The following is a 21,268-nucleotide window of genomic DNA, read 5'->3' on the forward strand; positions in this document are numbered from 1 at the left end:
ACGACAGGCTGTGTTCCATCTCTCTACCTCCGTCATCCATCTCTCCTTTCCTCTCTCTTCTCCGCTCGCTCACTTACTTCTGGCTTTCTCTCCGTCTTACTGTTCCGCTCACCAGCTTGCATTTGGAAATCCTCTCCCCTCCCGCTCCTCTCCTTCACCTATCGCGACGCCGATCGTGCCAGAGAGGGAGTCCATATGCTGGAGGAACAGACCACGGCACCTGGCACCTGCGCCCCCGGTGGCAGTGCCATGCTGGCAGGTGGTGGCGCGGCATCGCTGCCGTACCGTCTGTGGGGCTGGAGGCGAGAAGGCGAAGCCCCCTGGTGCCCCATGTGCCAGGGCCGCCCAGGCGTCTCATTAGTCCAGCCCATATGTGGGGTGGGGAGGATTGGGCTTGGATGCGTCACGACAGAGCCTCCTCCTCGCCTCGTCCTAGACGGGGGGAGGGGAGGGTGGGAGGGGTGTTAGACTAGACTGGGGGAGGGTGGTGTTAGACTAGACTGGGGGAGGGTGGTGTTAGACTAGACTGGGGGAGGGTGGTGTTAGACTAGACTGGGGGAGGGTGGTGTTAGACTAGACTGGGGGAGGGTGGTGTTAGACTAGACTGGGGGAGGGTGGTGTTAGACTAGACTGGGGGAGGGTGGTGTTAGACTAGACTGGGGGAGGGTGGTGTTAGACTAGACTGGGGGAGGGTGGGGGTTCTTGCGTTTTTTGAGTCTCTCACACTTCTAGTTCTCATTAAGGCGTCAATGTAACATTTGAAGTGTCGACGGGTATGTCTGTATTGGCCTGAGTGCTTGTTTGTGCATTGATGTTTGACCTGGTGTGTGAACTATACGGTGTGTGTGTGTGTGAGAGCGTGTAGATACGAGGGGGTCCCATTGTTTTCTCCCTCTACCCAGGAGTGGTTGACACACAGGTTGTCCCCTGGGTGCTGGAGCTCCCCTCCTCAACTGACATTGTCCCTAAGTAGCTGTGTCACAGACTTTAGAAAAACTGGCACATTCATTTCCTTGAGCGAGCCCTCTGTCTTCCTCCTCTTCCTCTCCCCCCCCCATCACCCACTCCAGATGGGAAATGATTCATCGTCTCTGAATGGGCTGAGCCATACTTTGACTGCGTGTGTGTGTGTGTGTGGTTGAAAATTCAGACTGGTATGGTGTGACATGAGGTTCCTGTACAATGTGCCTGCATTCTCACGGTCCTGTGTCATGCCCCCCCCCCCCACCCCCCTCCTCGCATATGGTTGTCCAATTTAAAATAATAACCAAAATGTAACTCAATACTCCGCCATCATCAAGTGCAATCGCTGAATGTTTAATGCACTGTACATTCCTTGTCGATGTACCTCACTTCCTGTCCCATCCCACTCCGGTAGTGTGAGCGAACAGTGGCCGCTGGTGGCAGTGGTAAAACACCTTTCCTTACCCCCCTGAGTCACGCACCTGTAGGTCTCTCCTGTGCCCATAGCAGCCCACAGTCGAGCGCTGGCTCCCAGCCTTGGTCCGGCCGGAAACGGCAGTGCCGTTGGTCACAGTTACTTTACATTCCAGACCGGTTTGTGTTTTGCGTGCATCATAAAGTCAACAAGGGCGAGTTCCTCTGAAGTTACCCGCCTCGTGGTCAGGTTCCTCTCCCACGCTGCGCTCGTCGGATAAACAGATACTCTTGCTACTCTTATCAGATCGAGCGGGATAAGTAAAAAGGAGAACCAGTTTCTGAGTAGGCATGACTCATCAGCAACGGCTGTGCTCCAAGGGTCCGTTTCACCACGTTCACAACCACACAGCCGGTTGGCGTCTAGACTGCTGGAAGGCAAGTCGCTTACGCCAGGCGTGCGCCGTTAAGAATACGAGGCTTAGCCCCTCCACTTTTGAAATCTCTCCCTCGCGCCTTCACTCTCCTTTCGTCCTCGTCATCCCCCCCTCCCCCTCCACTCTCCTTTCTTCCTCGTCATCCCCCCCCCTCCACTCTCCTTTCGTCCTCGTCATCCCCCCCCCCTCCACTCTCCTTTCGTCCTCGTCATCCCCCCCTCCCCCTCCACTCTCCTTTCGTCCTCGTCATCCCCCCCCCCCCCCTCCACTCTCCTTTCGTCCTCGTCATCCCCCCCCCCCCTCCACTCTCCTTTCGTCCTCGTCATCCCCCCCCCCTCCACTCTCCTTTCATCCCCCCTCCACTCCGCATGCTCTTGCTTACCTCCCCACCTTTCCCCTTTTCGTTACGCCTCTCTCCACCCCTCGTTCGCTTTGTTCCTCTCGTCTCCCCTCTGTTTTCCCCGGACGTCCCCCCCGCGTCCATTCCTCCGTCCCTTGCTTCATCTTCACCTCCACTTTCCCTCCTTTCACGAGCTTTCTCTTCCTTTAGCTGTCATACTTCCTTCCTCAGGGTGGGTCAGCTACAAGCCCCCACCCCCCCTTTCCCGCCTCTTTAATGAATGACTGGCATCCAGAGCATCTAGAATATGGAGGGAGCTAGGGAAGAAAGGAGAGGTAGGAGGCGGAGTAATTGATAGCCGAGGGGAAGTCCTCTGGTAGATCAGAGTTGTGGTGCGGCGACTTCTGTGCAGCGAGTGTTGTTGTTGTTGACATGCCACTTGTTTGGTGTGTGTTGCGTAGCAGAGCCTACTTTATACTTCTAATGCACTGATGTTTGTGTGTGTGTGTTGGTTCCCTCAGCTAAAGCCTCAAGGGAGGCTTGACGAGGGGAAAAGGAAGTCTTTTGTTTGCCGTGGAACAATGCTGTGAATGAGACGGTGTGGGGCCGAAACAGGAGTCATAACAGGGCAGGGGTGAGGGGCGTGGACGTACCGGTAATGGCTTACTGCACTGAGGGGGTACCAGTGCGCGTGGGCCTCCTCATTTCAACAGCTAAGCTTGCCTGGGTCCTGACGCAGACACCGTGACTGGCACCAGGAAGATTTAGGCATGTGGATGCTTGTGTGTGCCATAGTTCCTTGAGGAGAGAATGTTTTTGTTGTAGCGATTTCCCTCTCCAGTTTAGTTCTAGGCCTTGGTTCACAGCCTGTTCTGGTACTCTTTCACCAAGTGGTCAGTGTCATGAAGGCTCCTTTGGGAGAAGTTGGCCGTCGGCACAGAGCCAGCTTCGAGTTGAGCCTAGACCCACTGAGGAGTCACAGTAGCCAAGGTAACCCTATAGCTTACGCGTTGGATTTGAGTGGATGTCATTGACTGGGTGTGGCCATGCTAGTCCTGCACAACACTCTATTCTCAGCTACTTCCAGAGGCGATGGCCAACCTGACACCTTAACTGGGTTTTCGAAAGATAACAAAATGGCTGTCATTCTATTTTTGATGTCTTCCCACCACTTTCCTCTCAGGTTATGGGTCGGTTGCAGGTTGAGGGCAATGACCCCTGGAGTGTTAAACTCCTTTGTGTCCTGAATCTAGTTACAGAGACACTGATGCCATACCTGCTGTTGGTCATGAGAGAAAGGAAAAACTGAGGGGGACTAGAGGATGAATAAAAACGAGCATACTCTTATGCAATGTGTTTGTTTATTTGAAACACTTGTTATTGTGGTTGCAATGGCCAGGCTGTGTTTTGCAAGCTTGATTTACTTCTCAATTATTGCTCAGGAGTGGAGCGTTTCCTTGTAAACAGTGTCCAAGCCACGGTGTCGACAGTGCTAATATTTGCGCCCACCTAATATTTAATTTGTTAAATGTGTGTGTGTGGATAAAATGTAATTTAAACCAGGTTTCAGTGGAAAAACACAGACCCATAGGGTTATATTCCAACATTTGTTTCTGACATTCTTGCGTACTTCTAGCATCAGTTTCAATTGTTTCATCATGCCTCCACTTAACCCCCACCCCGCACCTTCCCCCAACCGTGAAATACCGACTTTTGTCCCGACAACATGTCGATATGCTGCAGAGTCTCTTCGTTCTAGACACCCTCACCCCTGAGGACCAGACAACATTCTGCCTCTGATCACATTTGGCAGCTCTGTTTACGTCTCCAGGGCTGCCGTTACACCAACCAGGCCGACGGCCCTTGCACTGTCCAGTCGGCTGAAACATGGGTTTGTATAATGCGACTTGTTGATATGAAATAACGTCCAATAAAAAAAGCCCCCAGACTTGTCTGATAATAGGTCATGCGTCTGATAGATTAGCGTTGGGCCGTAAGCATTCCAGCCATGCTCAGAGGGGTAAATTCACTACCGAATCATTGTTTTACCAACCGTAATAGGCTAACTAAGTAGCCTGCTGTTGGCACAGCAACGCCACTCCTTGCTTGACTCAGAGCCACTCTACCTAATGTGTTTCCAGAGAAAGAATTCTAATGGGAACAAATGGACCGGAAAATAGCCTTATAGTCGACTGAGGGGGAGTTCGGCCTGTATGCGCGATCACGCAACCTATCCTGTAGCGTAGCTCGCATCCAGACACCCAGACCGCTTCCCAGGGCAGCTCTGGTCTGTGGTAGAGTTGGGTAGCGTGACTGCCCTGCAGGAGGCTGTTGTTAAAGGCCAGGGTAGGCAGTGTTGTTGAGAAGCACTTTTTGTCATATTTGCCGAAATAAACTTCACATCCTGAGAGCAGCAAGTAAATCGAAAGGTTTGGCAGTAAAAATTAAATTAATCTGATATCTGTTAGCTGGAAAGACGGTGAAAAAAACGACCAGTCCATAAGGTCGGACCGGCACTAATGATTGGACAGCATCCGGACCGAATACAATGATTGGATGGGCTACTTGTCTGTCTACCTACTTCCCGGCAGTAGTCATTCAGCAGTTCATGTGTTTTGGATGAGTGACTTTGTAGGGAGGGGTGGGAAATTTAGGTTTGAATCCTTTCAAACTCAAGCAGAACGTGCCTATCCTGCCTTTAATGCTAGTGGTCTATGACCTAGGGGGATTTTGTTGATTGAACAGAGATTTGCTGAGCCTGTTAGTCTCAAGCTGGCAATCAATCCTGATCCACTTCCTGGCGGGTGTGTGGCGCTTAAGACCTCTCACCTCTATGACCAGGACTAATGGATCCAGAAGGGAAGCATTCACTACCACCTTCCTTTCAGACGTGTCTCCTACCTCTGAGGCAATGACGGGGTTTGGGGGAGCAGCTCACTGCTCCAGTGTCTGGCTAGCGGTGTCCCCCCCACCCCTTGCAAATGAACTGCTAGCTAGCTACCGTAGGGCTCCCTCGGGAGTGGGCTGGTGGTAGACCTCTGTGGATGACACAGCGTCTGGGGCAGTACGTGGCTGCAGTCTCCCTCTATGGCTTGACAGTGGAAGAGTTGGGGTTAACCCCTTTGTTACCCGTGTGGTTGGGACGTAGGGCGTGCACACCATGCCTCCATGCGGCGTGTCATGTCGATGAAGTCCCGGCAGGCTTAGAGATTCCAGAAGCCCAAAAGTGGATTAGCGGGGGTAAGCAACAGTCATGGTCGGGGTCAGAGTGGGGTTGAGGATGGGGGGCTGACTGCCTTATGGGTTAGGGGAATCCCCTTTAGAAGAAGCTTGTGGGGGAAACTCCCTGATGCTCTGACATTAGTGGTCAGCTGGTGCAGGGGCTGTCAAAGCACTCAAGTACACATTCACGCCTTCCAGGGAAATCTTTCCCGCTCCACTCACCACCCCGAGTGGTACACCACAGTAGCTAGGCGGCAGCCATTTTGTTACCTCCGTTTAACCATGTTATTCCCCATGAATCTCCCCCTGTGAGGCTACACCACTGTGCCCCATGGTTATCCATCACAGACAACAACGTTTTTGAGCAAACTGGCCCGACCTTGACTGAAAAGCTTGTCTGTTTTTCCGGGGGGGGGGGCAGGGGGGGAGGCTAAAAGTTCACGGGTCCATCAATAATGCAGGGTGTTTGTGTGAAGAAGATACCACGTGTGGTGCCACTGAGAATAAAGCAGTGTTTCCTTGTCCTCCTTCCTTCCTGCTCGAGGCCATAAATTTGCTTTCAGAACTTGTGTGTTGGATCATTGGGAGTTTAAGAGGCTAACGCTCTCACACAGTCCTCTTGAGGCTATGTGGGCTTGTTCCATCTGCGATTCACGCAGTCTATACCTTGTCACCAGAGAGGTAAGTGGGTCGAGACTGTGTGTGTGTCTGTCCTAATCAAGCCAGACTTTATGCATGGGTGATTCTGCAGGGTTGCTCATCAACCTGCTGCCCTTGACACGGACCCTGCCACTCTGGTTGGCACGGCACCACAGCTGGCGTTGGTGTCCTGAACCAGCAAGCACTCTGGAAAACATCAGCATTTCATTCAAGGCTTTGCAAGCAACCCCACCACACATCGGCGAAAGTCTCTCCTTGTACTGCAGGTCAGATCCGACCTCCTTCCAACCTCCACGAGGCTTCTCGAGTGTCGCTCGTTTCATTTCATCCATCACTCCGGCCCTTTGTGGTTCCTCTCATCCATTCATCGCAGGGCGGCCTGATCTACCCAGTAACAGAGCCCAGCAGAGCCAGGGGAGAGGTCATTGATGTGGTGAAAAGAGGCTTTTACCTCAGTCTGGGGGAGACAGTGGAGAGCAGTGTGCAGGTAATCCTCTAATCTCCATTAGCGTTGGGTAACAGGAGACCTGCAAGTCCCCTAGCTTTAACCATGCTAGCTACCGCTCCCAGCTTTAGCTCGCCACGCTATCTTGTTTCCGCTGCAACGCGAGAGCCTGTGTGGTCGCCGCGGGTTACGACCTCCTGTCGCCATGGGACGCGACCCTCATCTGTTGGCCGATCGCTGTGCCATGCGTGACCAAAGCTTGACCAGGAAGCTGCCGTAACCCTCCTATGACCTGAAAACAGAGGACACCACGAAGGTTCGATAAAGGAAGCCGAGGGGAGTCTACTCTTGTATAAGGTTCAACTATTTTAGCCGTTCTCCTATCGGCTCCGTTCAAGCACTTAGCCGGGTCGTCAAACCACTTGGATTCCTGTTAATCCTCAATTAGTAAGAGCAGGACACTGTGCCCCGGGCTTTTAAATGGCAAGTCCTGTCCTGTGTAACTGAGCACTCTGGCCTCAGCCAAGAACCTGACCTTCTATGGTGGTCAGTCACAACTCGCTGCTTTTGGCGATAATTGCACGGCGGACATTTTGTCCCTGGGGATGCGTCCACGTCGCCCCCCTCCTCGTCCCCTGGCCCGCCTCCAAGCGCAGTGGCTGGCTCGGGTGTCATTTCCCAGCTGACGAGCTGATTGGTAGTTGTCCCACTCGCAGACGAGGGGGCGTCATTTGGCCTCGTCGAGCCGGGATCATCCTGGCCTGCGGCGTTGCCGTTCCCTCCGGTGTCCTGTGCCATTTTGGTCAGCGTTTCGGGTCTCCAGATTGAACGTGTCTTCGTACCGGGTAACTCGTGGCGTCATTTCTGTGGCCGTTTTGGGTCAGTGTGTGTGATATTCCGGTGTGTGTGTGTGTTTGTGGGGGGGAGGGAGGGGGAACTCTGGGAGATGGGGGAGGCTTGTCGAAGGGTGTGGCCGACAGACAGTGGGACCCACACATGATTGTGTGTCTGCGTGTGCTTGTTTATCTGCGGTGCGAGCGCATTTGCATGGCGACCCAAAGCGGTCAAACCGTTGAGGAAACGTGACTCCATACCACTGCAAACCCTCTGAAACCACTCACAGCCCCGCCGAAACAGCCTCTCTCCACTCCCATACACACACACCCACACGCGCTTTCAAAAACACAAAACTGCCACACACAATAGCGGCTTCCTCCAGCCCCGGCCCGGAGTACTAGACATCCCTCTATATGAAAAGCGGGAATGTTGTCAGGCCGCATACCTAATGTCAGGCAGGTCTGTCTGTGTTATGGCTATAGGAGGCTGTCCTGTCTCTGGCTGTCTTGTGGTTTAGGCTAGGGAGAGGGGGGGGGTTGGGGGGGGAGGTAAGGAGGCTAGGGAGAGGAGCGAGCGGTTTGGGGTCGAAGGAAGGCGGGGAGGGAGGGAGGGTGGGTGGGGGGGTGGATGGAGGAGGTCTGGGAATGGAAAGTGCCCCCCATCACCTGCTTCCCTGTTCCTCAGCCTGCATAAATGATGACTTTGGAGCGCCTGTTGAAAAGAGTGCGTGTCTGTCGGGTGTGAATCATGTATGAGTGGATCCGTGTGTGTCTTTGGACATCCATCTATGTGCGTGTGTGTGAGCATCTGAGTGTTCACACACGTGTGTGTGTGTGTCCTGACAGACGGACACGCCAGAGAGAGAGAGACCAGAGGGGAGGGGAGAGTGCATACCACAGCTTTGAGTAATGAGGTGGGCTCTCAGAGCAGTGCATTCCCAGAGACCTCGCCTGGGTAAAGGATCTCTTCCTCGGCTGTGTCTTGTCCTCGCAGGCCTCGTCTGAGGGGGAAACCTCAGCCCCCCGTCTGCTCTGCACGGGGCGTCAGCACGTTTTACCCCCCCCCCCCCCTAACGTTGTTCTGTACCCTCTCGTCAGCTTGGTGTGTGTGTGTGTGTGTGTGTGTGTGTGTTTTGGCCTGGTCAGGGTGTGACGGATTTAAAGTGTAGGTTGGTGTGATGTACATGGTAACAATTAATCACCCTAATGTACACATACACACGCAGCCTGCTAGACTCCCCCAGACCGTAGAGGTCAAGGAGAGTCTCACTCCCAGTCTGGCTCTGGGACAGTCAGCTTTACCGTAACAACCTGACACACACACACACACACACACACACAAGTTCCTCTCTCTCCCCCCCTCCCTCTCTCCCCTCTCTCTCACCTTCTTCAAGTCATCGCCGTCCACTGCCCTGTGACGAGACAGGGCAACTGGGCTCCTCCAGGTGCATCCTTTCGGAATCCCTGTCTGGCTGCCTGGACACTCACACACACCCAGTGAGGACTAAGGACATACCGATGAAAGCATAAATGTTCCTTAAACGACGCCATCCCAGCAGGCCCCTCTGCTCATGCCCGCGTGCAGAGGATAGAGGTGACGGCTACTTGGAAAGCACGGGGCACCCGAGCAGCTAGGGATGTTGGAGAATGAAGGCAAACCGTTCGCGTCTTCTAAATTGGTCTTTGGCAAAGAGAGTTGCTTCTTGGTATATTTTCACCCATCAGCCCCCCCCCCCCCCACACGTACACACCCACACATATGCCACACACACACACTATTCAGCTTAGCAGTTAAATAGTTCTGGGCGGATGGATGGATGAGTGCTCCCGTGTCCTCGACTGCTCTCTGTTTTTCTAGTTCTCCTGTGAAAAGCTTGGCGCTCCCACGCGCCACCACCAGTAGGATGGCCCTGGCCCACCTGGGTCCTGCAACCCCCAGACACCACGAGGAGGAAGATTCAGAGAGATGGGAGAGATGTTAAAAAACCGAGCGATGGAGGGGGGGCGAGGGGGGAGGGGGGGAGGGTGTTCTCTCTCATTCTCTCTCTCTGCCTCACTCTGGCTCGCTCTCGCTGCCTCTTTATCTCTTTGCCTGTTTCTGTCTCTATGGCTCGCACCTCTCTCTCTCTCTGTTTCTCTCTCCCTCTCTCTTACACTCTCCCTCTGTCTCTCTGTCTCTGTCTCTCTCTCTCCCTCTCTGTTTCTCTCTGACTCTCTCCATTGTGTGTTGGCTGCGATGCTCACCTCAGGGACTCACTTCATCCAGGAAAGAATGCTTGTCTGCTCAATATTTTACAAGGGGGAGCCTCTTAAAGCGCTCTCCTCTCAGCCCGTAACGGGAGGGCAAGGACGGTCGACGGACAACAGCAGGGTTACCCAGGGCAACCACAAAGTCTCGTCATTGCCAGACCAGAAATTCCGAAATAATCGACCTAGTTAAAACGGGGGGGAAGGAGCCACCACCCTAGGGTGAGGTTATCAAATGGAATTGGGAGCGGGGTTGTTTAGTGCAGGATTACACTCAAGAATCTGCTTTAGATCTCACAGCTTGATATGTCTGCCTTAGCAACCAACCTTGGGCCAATGATATCATCTGTAGCTATCAAGCTCGAACCCCATTGGTGCAGGTGTTTGATTCACCGCCGTTTGAGTTGAATCGAATAACCTTTTTTTGGGGGGGCGGGGGGTTGCATGATTCTGTAACAGCGGGCCTTTTGGGGCCAAAATGTATTCCTCATCCCATCATCCTAACATATTGTCTCTCTTGTTTTCCAGTCCTGTGTGCGAAGAACCTGTCAAAGAAAGACTTCTTCCGTGAGTAAACCTATTTATGAAGCCTGTGTCGTGTGTGTGTGTGTGTGTGTGTGTGTACATCCACTCCTATTTCTGTCCCAAGACCCTCGCGAGTGCTGGAGTGGGATTGTCAGCTATGCAGCGCTAGCTTTGAAACCCCCCCCCAGTAAATGAAGTCCCACAGGATCCTAGCTAGCACGCCGCTAACTGACACACTGAGCACGTGCGGCGCCACGCCAAGCTCCCGAGGGACATCTTAACGAGCACAGTCGTCCTAGTTACGAGAAAACGTGGTACTTGAAAAACTTCCCACCCAAAAAACAGGCATCGTCGCCCACGATGACTCATGACTTTGGAGATCCGCCTTTGTTAGTTAATATTGATATTTTGTTTCACTTGGTAGCACGGGCATCTTGATAGAGCACCTGGCCATTCCACACTATAATTACCCCAGATTACGGCTGACGTGAAACCATTGAATTGCCAATTCAAGCTTTTGAATTGGAACAATCACCACCACAGCAACACCCATAGCCTCGTTGCTCATCTGGCTTTAAGCCTTGTATACAATTACTAATGTGAAGACTTGGTTTAAGGCGCAGTTTCCTATAAGTCACACACACACTCAACACACACACACACACACACACTCAACACACACACACACTCAACACACACACACTCAACACACACACACACACACTCAACACACACACACTCAACACACACACACACACACCTGAGAGTGAAGTCATTGGTTGCTAGTGTAGCATAGAGGCGAATGTGACTCAACAGGTTTGACCTGCGTACGGTATCGGTGCCCAGTGACACACACACAGCATTACTATGACTACACAGAGGGAGTTCAGTTTTGGTATCACTTTCAATAAGAACAACCGGGGGAAATACAAATGCCTTAGAAACACTTTCTGCATAGCAACGACACACACTAGTTCCCCCCTGCTTCCCAAAAAATTTAAAATAAATAAAAAAGAGTTTTTGCCCTGCGTTCATGCCACCTTGTGACTCAGCAGTTTGCCACAGTCAGCCTAACAAAGTCGTTCTGACTCAGGTGTCCTCCATTTTGGCTCTCCCTCTCCACAGGGTTGCCGGACCCCTTTGCCAAAGTGGTGGTGGACGGGTCTGGGCAGTGCCACTCCACCGACACTGTGAGGAACACACTGGACCCCAAGTGGAATCAACATTATGACCTGTAAGTCACCTCGGGGGGGGGGGTTCAACTGCAGGACTTTGCGTCTTTCCTCATGTTCCAAAATAATTGTCTCCTATGTTCGGATTGGTTGTTGTAGTTTTCCATGGGCATTGTTGCTAGTTTAGACGGCACCGAGGTTTCCTGCAAAGACCACCTGTGCCCTGTGACTCCCACCTGGCTGATGCAGCGGCGGCCATTTTGTGCCGGAGCGCGCAGCTTTCCGCGCCACCCAGTGGGACGTGGCGGCGCGTCGCAGAGAAGACGGCGGCGTGTTCGCCGCGTGGCGGCGCGTCGCAGAGAAGACGGCGGCGTGTTCGCCGCGTGTCGTCGTAGGCTCGAGCCCAGCCTTCCCCTTGCCTTCTGCTTCTGAGAGGCGCGTTAGGAATGCGGGTTCAACACTCTCCAAGTCGATGCACCCAAACCTTAACCCATTTGAGGTCTTTAACACAAGTACATCGCTAATGTCTCCGTCCCTCTCCTGCTCTCTGCGTCTTTCCCCCTCTTTCTCTCCCTCCCTTCCTCCGCCCCCCCCGCCCTCCTAAGCATAAGCAGTGGTGCTTCTATGCTTCTACTGAGCCATGTGCTGTGAATGTTCCCAGCATGGAGCTGAATGCCATTGTATAGGGGAGCTGTCACCCCAGGGCCCAAAGGACCCACTGGCATTACGGTTACGCCATGACGGAGAGAGAGGGAGAGGGGGGGGGAGGGGGGGAGAGGGGAAATGAAAGAGACACGTATAGATTAAATATAAGTGGGGTACGGGAGGTACAATGGAGGGAGGAAAGGTTGGGAGAGAAAGTGAGGGGAGGGGGGGGGGGTGTAGTTACAAAAGCGTTTGGTAAGCTGTCTGTGTGGGGGGGATCCTGGCACCTGGCCACCATGAACAGATTGAGTAATACAGGGAGTTGGTTACATCACCAATTGGATCAGGAGAATAGAGGAGAACAAAGGCCTGGTGTACGTAGGGGGTCCAAGGGTAGGCTAGAGGTCATGTGGTGACGGCTCTGTGTGTGTGTGTGTGTGTGATCCTCGTGTTTTAACTTGTTTTGTGTGTCTGTTTAGGTTGCATGTGTACACTGTCTCTCCCTTTTCCTCTCTCTAATCTCTCGCTTTCTCTTTCCCTCCCTCTCTCGCTTTCTCTTTCCCTCCCTCTCTTTCTCTTGCTCACAGTTTCACTCTCGCACACGCACACACCACCTCTCCACCCACCACAACTGCCAGTGACCTTTGGCCCCCGGGGCTGTGTCACTGTCATGGCGCTGTCACGCCATGCACAACGCATCTGGCAGGTTGCCAAGGCAACACGCCTCCCCTCCTCACACCAACACGCAGGTCCCTGAGCCACCGCGCCACCAGTCACCAAACACACCCCCCCTCCTGCAACCAGACACACACCCACTCCGCACGCCTGCAGGGGAGCGAGGGGAGCGAGGGTCGCCCCGGACGGACACGGGACGTGACGGGGCCGCTCCGCCCGGGGACTCTCCCGTCTGCTCGGCTTTGTGGGGGCCGCTGGCGAGCCGGCAGCGTCTGAGCATCAGGTCAGAGCTCCGGACGAGCGCTAGCGGGCGGGTGAGGGCCTGGCTTGCTGGTCTTCTCGCTGCCTCCGGGCCAGCGGCTGTACCGACCATCTCCGTCCCGCCGGGCCGGACATGCGATCATCTCCGGGTTTAAAGGGGTCGAACTTGCAAGTTGAGATACGTTTTATTTATTTTTCACAACAGATTTTGTTAGATTTTTTTACGTCCATCGTTATTTTCCGACGCGAGGCCCAGCTCTGCGTTTCAAGGCCTCCTCACCGCGCGTCCCCCCAGCTCTCCCTCCCTGCTGCGGATACAGAATGACTGTGCTATCCTCAACCGTCTGTCCACCCCCCTCCCAACCCGGCCCAGGAAACCCTGAGCAGGTGGCCACCCCCCCTCCCCCCCCCACCCCGTGTCCCAGAAGGCCGAGCCGGTCGCGCCAGCAGGAGGGGAAGGGGGGGGGCGTTGTGGAATTGTGTGTGTGTGTTCCTCCGTTGTGCCAGTCACGCAAGGCGTCTGGCCGTCTATATCTGGTCCCTCTCCACATCTCACCCCAGTCTGTCACTGGCAGACGGCTCAGCCAACTGGTCCATGACTTCATGCCTGCCTTCACAGACGAGAACATTACTATTATTATTATTATTACTACTACTACACGGGCCGGCTCCTACGTAGCACGTTATATCACTGTCACCATCTCGCTGCCTCACCAGTACGCACCAGCCGGCATTAGACTCCAGCAGACTGTGAACTCGACAGTCTCGCTCTAGGAGCCAGCCAACACAAACGTGTGTTTCTGCGGTATTTTTCTTTTTCGGGGGGTGTTGGTGGGGGGAGGTTTAGTGTGTGACACCATGTGTGACACCATGCTGTTGCAGGTTTAAATGTTTCCTGATGCCGAGAGAACTGTCAGACAAGCAGGTATCTCCCCCCCCCCCCCCCCCACTCTCACACACACACACACTCTCCAGTCTCTCTTTCCCCTGCTTAGTTTGCTGTGTGAAGCAGTGTTCTGATCACCAGCTTTACCTGCCATGCCAGAGGGTGAGGGGGTGCGTGCATGTCGTGCGTACGTGTGCATTCTCTCTCCGCTGTTCGGCATTCTCCACTGAGGAAATTGTTTACCTGCCCTTGTCGCCCCCCCCCCCCCCCCCTCTGCTCCCCCCGCTCCCCACACCCCAGACATTGGGTCATTGTCTGGTCTGCTGCACTCTCATCTCTCACTTCCCCCCCTCTCTCTCACACACACACACACACACACACACACACACACACACACAGACAACCACACACCACAATGTGAGGAGACAGACAGAAAGACCGAGGAGAGCAGAGCAGGGCTTTATTGTCGAGAATTAAGAGTCATATCTGCACGATCAGACGCCCGAAAAAAGGAAATTAAAAAATCTCCTCTGATGTCTAGCACCCTTTTTTTCTTTTTCTTCGGGAGGGCGGGGGGGGGGGGGGGGTCTTCATATTGCAACGGATGTCCTGTAAATCAAACTGTCATTCGATTTTCTTTGTGAAGTCACAGAAACATGTCATGGAAAGTGCATTTGGTGAGGCCTGACGTCACAGAGACTGATTGATGAGCTGGTTCATATCTGGGTAGAGGAGTCTAGATATGGAGGCAGATAGCATGGGTTACAATGTAGCACCAATGTCTGTCTGCCTTCCTGTCTCTCTTGGGTCTCTGTGTCTGTCTGCCTGCCTTCCTGCCTGTCTTTGTGTCTGTCTGCCTGTCTGTCTTTGTTTCTGCCTGTCTGTCTTTGTGTCTGTCTGTCTCTGCCTGCCTGTCTGTCTGTCTGTCTTTGTGTCTGCCTGCCTGTCTGTCTTTGTGTCTGTCTGTCTCTGCCTGCCTGTCTGTCTGTCTGTCTGTCTTTGTGTCTGTCTGTCTGTCTTTGTGTCTGTCTGCCTGTCTTTGTGTCTGTCTGCCTCTGTCTGTCTGCCTGTCCCTGCCTGCCTGTCAAACTAGGCTGGACACATCATATGGACATAACCAGCCAGTGACCCACCCTCATGCGAATGACATGTCGAGACTGCTGGTTAGGAAAGTATCAGTGTGTGTATCGGTGTGTGTGTGTGAGGGGAACCCCCTCTCCTCTAACGCGAGGCGGTGTTGGTTGCAGAGTGCTTGGCACTGCAGCTGGGTAGGCTGTAATTAGAGCAGTGTGGTTGTGTGTGTTTACTGAAACTACTGTCAGTCTGTCTGTCTCGGAGACTGCGGCCATGTTGCGTGTGTGTGTGTGTGTGTGTGTGTTAGACAGTAATGGGGAACAGGAGTGAGAAAGAGGAGAACATGGGGACTTCCTCTGATTCACCGCGGCTAGTCTGACCTCAGCCAGACGACGTCCACACACACACACACACACACACACACACACACTGTTCCTGTCTGTGGCACAAGTAATGGAACAGGAACAGGGTACCTGTGTTGGGGACTCTATTGAATGTGGGGTTTAGTTCAATTGTTTCAATTTAGTTCAAACCCTCTCCCTCTCTCTCTCTGTGTCTCTCTCTCTGTCTCTCTCTCTGTGTCTCTCTCTCTCTCTCTCTCTCCTTTGTGTTGTCCAGGTACATTGGGAAGTCTGACTCCATCACCATCAGTGTTTGGAACCACAAGAAGATCCACAAGAAGCAGGGAGCTGGCTTCCTGGGCTGTGTCCGCCTGCTCTCCAACGCCATCAACCGCCTCAAAGACACTGGCTGTGAGTGGACGTCTGCCTCTCTCTCTCTCTCTGTGTGTGTGTGTGCGTGCGGGTCTGACTTTGTCTAGTACGCGTATGTAAATGTGTGCGTATGTCTAAGGATGGTCTCAGTCGACTGTAACCTGTCCAAAAATCGAATAATTCCACCTTGCGTACACACACACGTGGGCGTTCCACTCCTATTCATCATCTTCAGCAGTCCTATTGCTCAGTGTCTGAGCCCCCCACCCCCCCACCACACACACACACACACACACACACACACCCCTCCCTAGGACCTCCCCTCCTGTAGTCCCACTGACAGTCGATCGCTACACAAAGAGACCGGCACCTCTCTGCCCCCCCCCCCCCCCCACCCCAGCCGGGTTCAGGTGCCAGTCTGGCTGGGGTGGGTGGGGTGGGGGGGGGGGTTACTGAGCTGTTGGCTCCCCAGAGAAAGTGAGGCTGGCAGGGAGAGACAGAGAAACAAGGGGGGGCACCTGGGACTGGGAGATTTGCCCGCGATGGGACTCGCTGTGCCAGGACAAACACACACACACATCGACACACACTCTTGCCTGTCATTCCCCTTGGGTTTCCACTTTCTTCGCATGGGGAGACAGTAGACACACACACACACACACACACACCAGTGTAGGGAGCCAGGCTAGACGGCTCTCCTGTCTGCCTGCTGTACAAGAACCCCTCTCTTCTCCAGGCTGAATGACCTGCATGGAACTGTGACAGTCCGTGCCTGCCTGCTCTCTGTTTGACCTGGCCGGGGTCAGTCGGCGCTCAGCTAGCGCTCACAAGCCTGGCTGTTCTCTGCTGTTCTGTTGGCCCAGCACCCCCCCCCCCCCCAAACACCCAGACTAGGGCGTCGGGTTCACACACAGCAGCTGGGACGAGACGCCAGTTCAGGAACATCCGTGTGTGTGTGTGTGTCCCCTCTCCGAGAGATGTTCGATAAAACGAAAATGTTTTTCTTTTTTTTTCTTCTCGCTTGCAGAACTCGCTGTCTGTTTTCATTTGATTTATCTCCTCCACCCCCCCCCCCCCCCCCCCCACCACCTCAGATAAAACTACAGCTCAGAACAACAGGTCAGGATTCATCAGTGTTTCTGACTGGCTCGCTCGGCTCTGGGGGGGAGGGGACCCGGCATTAGGTAGCCCACTTCCGCGTCGGACACCCGTCAGCGTTTAGCCGCGGCCCGGCCTCGCTCGCCGTTCAGCGGCCGCCTGCTGCTAGCCTGGGTCATCCATTCCTCCGTTGGGTCCAGCGGTCCGTGTGTCCGTCCGTCAGGTCGTTCTGTCTCTCAGGCCGTGGCTGAGCGCAGCGGCGTGCCGGCTAGACTGACAGACAGGAGCAAGCCAGTCTAGGACACGGAGACTGCAGGCTCTCTCAACCATGCGGACAGGAAGTAGACGAGCAAGTCCGCACGAGGGACACTTTTCCCTACCCCTGTCTCTCTCTCTCTCTTTCTCTCTCTTTCTCTCTCTCTCTCTCTTTCTCTCTCTCTCTCTCTCTCGCTCTCTCTCTCGTTCTCTTTCTGCTTCTTCTTTCCCCGTATGTGTCTCTCCCTCTCCCTCATAGTCTAGTCGTCTGTGTTCCAGTCAGTCAGCCAGCCCCGGAGGGGGGGGGGGGGAGGGGGGTGTTAGTGTTTCCTAGAAGTCTGGCAGCGCACACGGAACCCACTTCCTGTAGCATCGCCGACACCGAACCCTCAAAGCCGTTTGTCCTACTTCCAAAATTGCACACTTCCGCGGGATCTGTTTTTGTGCGCTTCGAAAGCCTCAAGGTTTGGTCTTCCCATTCCTGCGTGCCTGTGGGGGTGGATGGTATAGGCTTGGGAGGGCGGGCGGTTACAGTCCTGTGTGGGGGGTTTGTGGGCCCATAAACGCAGTCAGGTTGGCTTGTGGGACAAGTCCAGGTCCTGGTCGTGCTTCGTAAGACTGTCACGTTGACCAAACGGCGGCTTTGTTTCATGGTATTTTAGGTTACATTCCGCCTTTCTTCCCCTGAAAAGATAACTCCTTTTAAATTCACCTCAGATGTTAGCTGGGGTAGAGTTTCCTCCTCTCCCTATGGTTCCCCCCCCCTCTCCTCTCTCTCCCCCTCTCTCCCTCCCCCTCTCTCCCTCTCTCTCCCTCTGTCTCTCTCCCCCCCCCCTCTCCTTTCCCTCCTCCCCGTGTCCGTCTCTCGTTTGAGAAAGCTGCTTACTATTCCAGCCATGTAAGCCTCAGACCATCCCTGTTTAGTCTAGACACGTATCCGGAACAGATCCACATTCACTGTCAGCCAGGACAACGGTGAGCCCGCGGAGGGAAGACACACACACACACACACACACACACACACACTGCCCCCTGCTCTCTTCTCTTCAGCCTCTGGAAACAACACACGGTTGTTCTCTGGACGCAGCAGAGACTCACAGACTTGCTCTCATTCGATGCCTGCACTAGTGTGCATGTGTGCCCTCCCGCACACACAAACACACAACTGCAACTTCAATTCCCCCCCCCCCCCCAAGATGGAAGATGTGTGGCATCTCCCTTTCATCTGGACGGTCACGTCTGAACCAGCGGAGTTGGGGACGCTGCAGCCCCCCCCCCCTCCCCCCAGCCCCCCCTCCCCATATCTCTCTCCCTCTCTCTCCCCCCAGCACCGTCTACGAGTCCATTTGAAGTCGCCACAGGAGCGCATCTCGCCCCCCCCCCCCCCCCCCCCATCTGTTGACACGTGTCACAGCTTTGGTTTGACGACACTGTCCCGTTTCCACACAAAGCCACAAATGTTGCTGTGATTCTGCAGTGTGCGTGCGTGCGTGCGTGCGTGTGTGCAGCGTCTTGCATACAAAGAATGTCAGACGGCGAATCGAGATGTAAGAGGACGTGTGTAACCCTGCTGTGATTTGTCCCCGTCGTCCAGATCAGAGGCTCGACCTCAATAAGCTGGGGCCCAACGACAACGACACTGTGAGGGGCCAGATCGTCGGTGAGTACAGGCCGCACGCGCACGCACACGCACAGATCTCCGTACGGCTCCAGACGTGCGCTCCAGGTGGAGACACAGACCAAATCAGACAGTCAACAGTCCAATGCAACTTTGTGTGTGTGTGTGTGAGTAAACCAGAAACCACCCGTCTGTCTGGATGTTTCCCCACTCGACGTGGGTCAGCCAGACACAGACGGAGTGTGTGTGTGTGTGTGTGTGTGTGTGGTGGCTCATCTGGTTTGGTTTCCAACCAAGTGAAACCGACTCCTCTCCAAACCCCCCCCCCCCCTCCCACCCGGCCTGTTTGCACAACCCAAACCTCCGAGTGTGTCTCAATAGGTGTAGACCGGACCCTAGCACGGATTAGCTTCCCCGTAGCTCTGGAAACAACCACACAGGCTGTCGCTGTCGCCCATGCTGTCTGAACGTTGCAGGGCTGTTGTGTCGTCGTTGTGGTGACGTTGCGTGCTGTGTCTCTCTCTCTCTCTCTCCCCGTCAGTGAGCCTCCAGTCCAGGGACCGCATCGGGACCGGGGGGCCCGTGGTGGACTGCAGCCGTCTGTTTGACAACGACCTGCCTGATGGGTGAGCGAGCTCAGCTACGAACACTCGCTCTCTCTGTCTCGCTGTGTCTCGCTCTGTCTTTCTCTCTTTGTCTCTCTGTCTCTCTCTGTCTCTCTCTCTTTGTCTCTCTGTCTGTCTCTGTCTTTCTCTCTTTGTCTCTCTGTCTGTCTCTCCCTCTGTCTCTCCCTCTGTCTCTCCCTCTGTCTCTCCCTCTGTCTTTCTCTCTTTGTCTGTCTCTCTCTCTCTCTCTCTCTCTCTTTTTTTCTCTATTTCTATCCCTCTCTCTGTCTCTCTCTCTCTGTCTCTCTTTTTTTCTCTATTTCTATCCCTCTCTCTCTGTCTCTCTCTCTCTGTCTCTCTTTTTTTCTCTTTCTATCCCTCTCTCTCTTTCTCTCTCTCTCTCTCTTTTTTCTCTTTCTATCTATCTCTCTCTCTCTCTCTCTCTCTCTCTCTCTCTCTCTCTCTCTCTCTGTCTCTCTCTGTCTCTCTCTGTCTCTGTCTCTCTCTCTCTCTCTCTCTCTCTCTCTCTCTGTCTCTCTCTGTCTCTCTTTTTTTCTATTTCTATCCCTCTCTCTCTCTCTGTCTCTCTCTCTCTCTGTCTCTCTCTCTCTCTCTCTCTCTCTCTCTCTCTCTCTCTCTCTCTGTCTCTCTCTCTCTATTTCTATCCCTCTCTCTCTCTCTGTCTCTCTCTCTCTCTCTCTGTCTCTCTCTCTCTATTTCTATCCCTCTCTCTCTGTCTCTCTCTCTCTCTGAACACGGTTGGTTCTGGGAGAGTTGGTAGTAAACCAGGTTGGATCATGTTACTGTAGATGTCTGCTTGTTTAGGCTGGTGGCCCATGTGGGGTGGGCTGTGCAGGTCCGTGCTGGGTTGGTATCCAGGGGTATCGTGTGTTGGTATCGTGTGTGAAAGCTCACGTAGCGGTTCTCTCTCTCTCTCTCCCTCCCTCTCTCTCTCTCTCTCTCTGTCTCTCTCTGTCTCTGTCTCTCTCTCTGTGTCTCTGTCTCTCTCTGTCTCTGTCTCTCTCTCTGTGTCTCTGTTTCTCTCTCTCTCTGTCTCTCTGTGTGTCTCTCTCTCTCTCTCTTGTGTCTGTGTGTAAACCAGCTGGGAGGAGAGAAGGACAGCGTCCGGACGGATCCAGTACCTGAACCACATCACACGCACCACGCAATGGGAGAGGCCTACCAGGTGAGACTAGAACACACACACACACACACACACACACACACACACACACACACACACTGAACCACACTGCCAGATCTGCCCTGGAGGGATACCGCAGGAGACCAACACACACACTCATTCAACAACACTAGAACCCAGCCAGCGACCTTCTCTTACCCTCATCCGGAACCTTCCTTAAAACGCCTCTATCTGTGTGTTCCCCTGCCCTCAGGGAGAACACAAAGGTTCCTCACTTTTGCCCTGGAAAATAAGATTCATCCTTTCAGCCCGTTTCTAACTCGCAACACAAACAGTCTGAGGGGTAATGAGTGACTTCCTATCTACTTCCTGCACCCCCCCGCCCCCCCTTCTCCCTCCCTCCCCTGGTCAACGAGGCTGGCCAGGTTTGGTTTGGCCTCTGTTTCGGTTGGAACAACTGTCGCCTTCCTCTGGGCTGGCTCCATATCAGAGAGGGAGATAGGGGCCGTACGCAAACAAATAAATTACCCCTGGAGCTGCTTTTCCTACATGGCCGACAGGGAGGGGGGGTGGGTGGTGGGGGGGTGCATACACGGTGTGTAAGGGGGCTTGGGGGAGGGGGGGGTGGGGGTGTGCGCTGTCGTCGTAAGAGATAAACCGAGGCGTCAGTGGCTCCCGAGTCGCTAGACAGAGGAGCGAGCAGACGTCAATACTACTTCCTCCCCCTTCCTCCCCCTAATAGGCAATCTTTTCTCGGGGGGGGGGGGGGTAGTTGTTGCTGGTTCCCACAATGTCTGCCTCTCTCTCTTCCCCCCCCCCTCTCTCTCTGTCTCTCTCTCTGTCCATTCACCTCTGTCTTTTGACCCCTCGCTGAATGTTTGTCCAACCTCAACCCTCCCCCCCCCCCCCCCAGGCCAGCGTCGGAGTACTCCAGCCCCGGGCGGCCCCTCAGCTGCGTGGTGGACGAGAACACGCCCGTCATGACGCCCAACGGGGCGGCCAGCGGCCTGCCCAGCGACCCGCGGGCGCAGGA

General features: G+C 54.2%; 1 protein-coding gene across 5 annotated transcripts in view; it reads left to right on the forward strand.

Moving 5' to 3' along the window:
* smurf2 (SMAD specific E3 ubiquitin protein ligase 2) overlaps positions 1-21,268 on the forward strand; it is a 50,944-nt gene that overhangs the window by 8,922 nt on the left and 20,754 nt on the right. For all 5 annotated transcript variants that reach the window (XM_084686087.1, XM_084686089.1, XM_084686086.1 and 2 more), the window contains exons 2-8: positions 10,093-10,131; positions 11,215-11,323; positions 15,421-15,554; positions 18,463-18,528; positions 19,028-19,112; positions 20,194-20,277; positions 21,149-21,268. The exon at positions 21,149-21,268 is cut by the window's right edge and continues 83 nt beyond it. In XM_084686087.1, coding sequence (XP_084542213.1) covers positions 10,093-10,131; positions 11,215-11,323; positions 15,421-15,554; positions 18,463-18,528; positions 19,028-19,112; positions 20,194-20,277; positions 21,149-21,268 — 637 coding nt within the window. The remainder of the gene's footprint in view (positions 1-10,092; positions 10,132-11,214; positions 11,324-15,420; positions 15,555-18,462; positions 18,529-19,027; positions 19,113-20,193; positions 20,278-21,148) is intronic.

The sequence above is a fragment of the Hypomesus nipponensis genome, chromosome 21, assembly GCF_054491055.1.
Source record: "Hypomesus nipponensis isolate SF chromosome 21, ASM5449105v1, whole genome shotgun sequence".
Classification (NCBI taxonomy): domain Eukaryota; kingdom Metazoa; phylum Chordata; class Actinopteri; order Osmeriformes; family Osmeridae; genus Hypomesus; species Hypomesus nipponensis.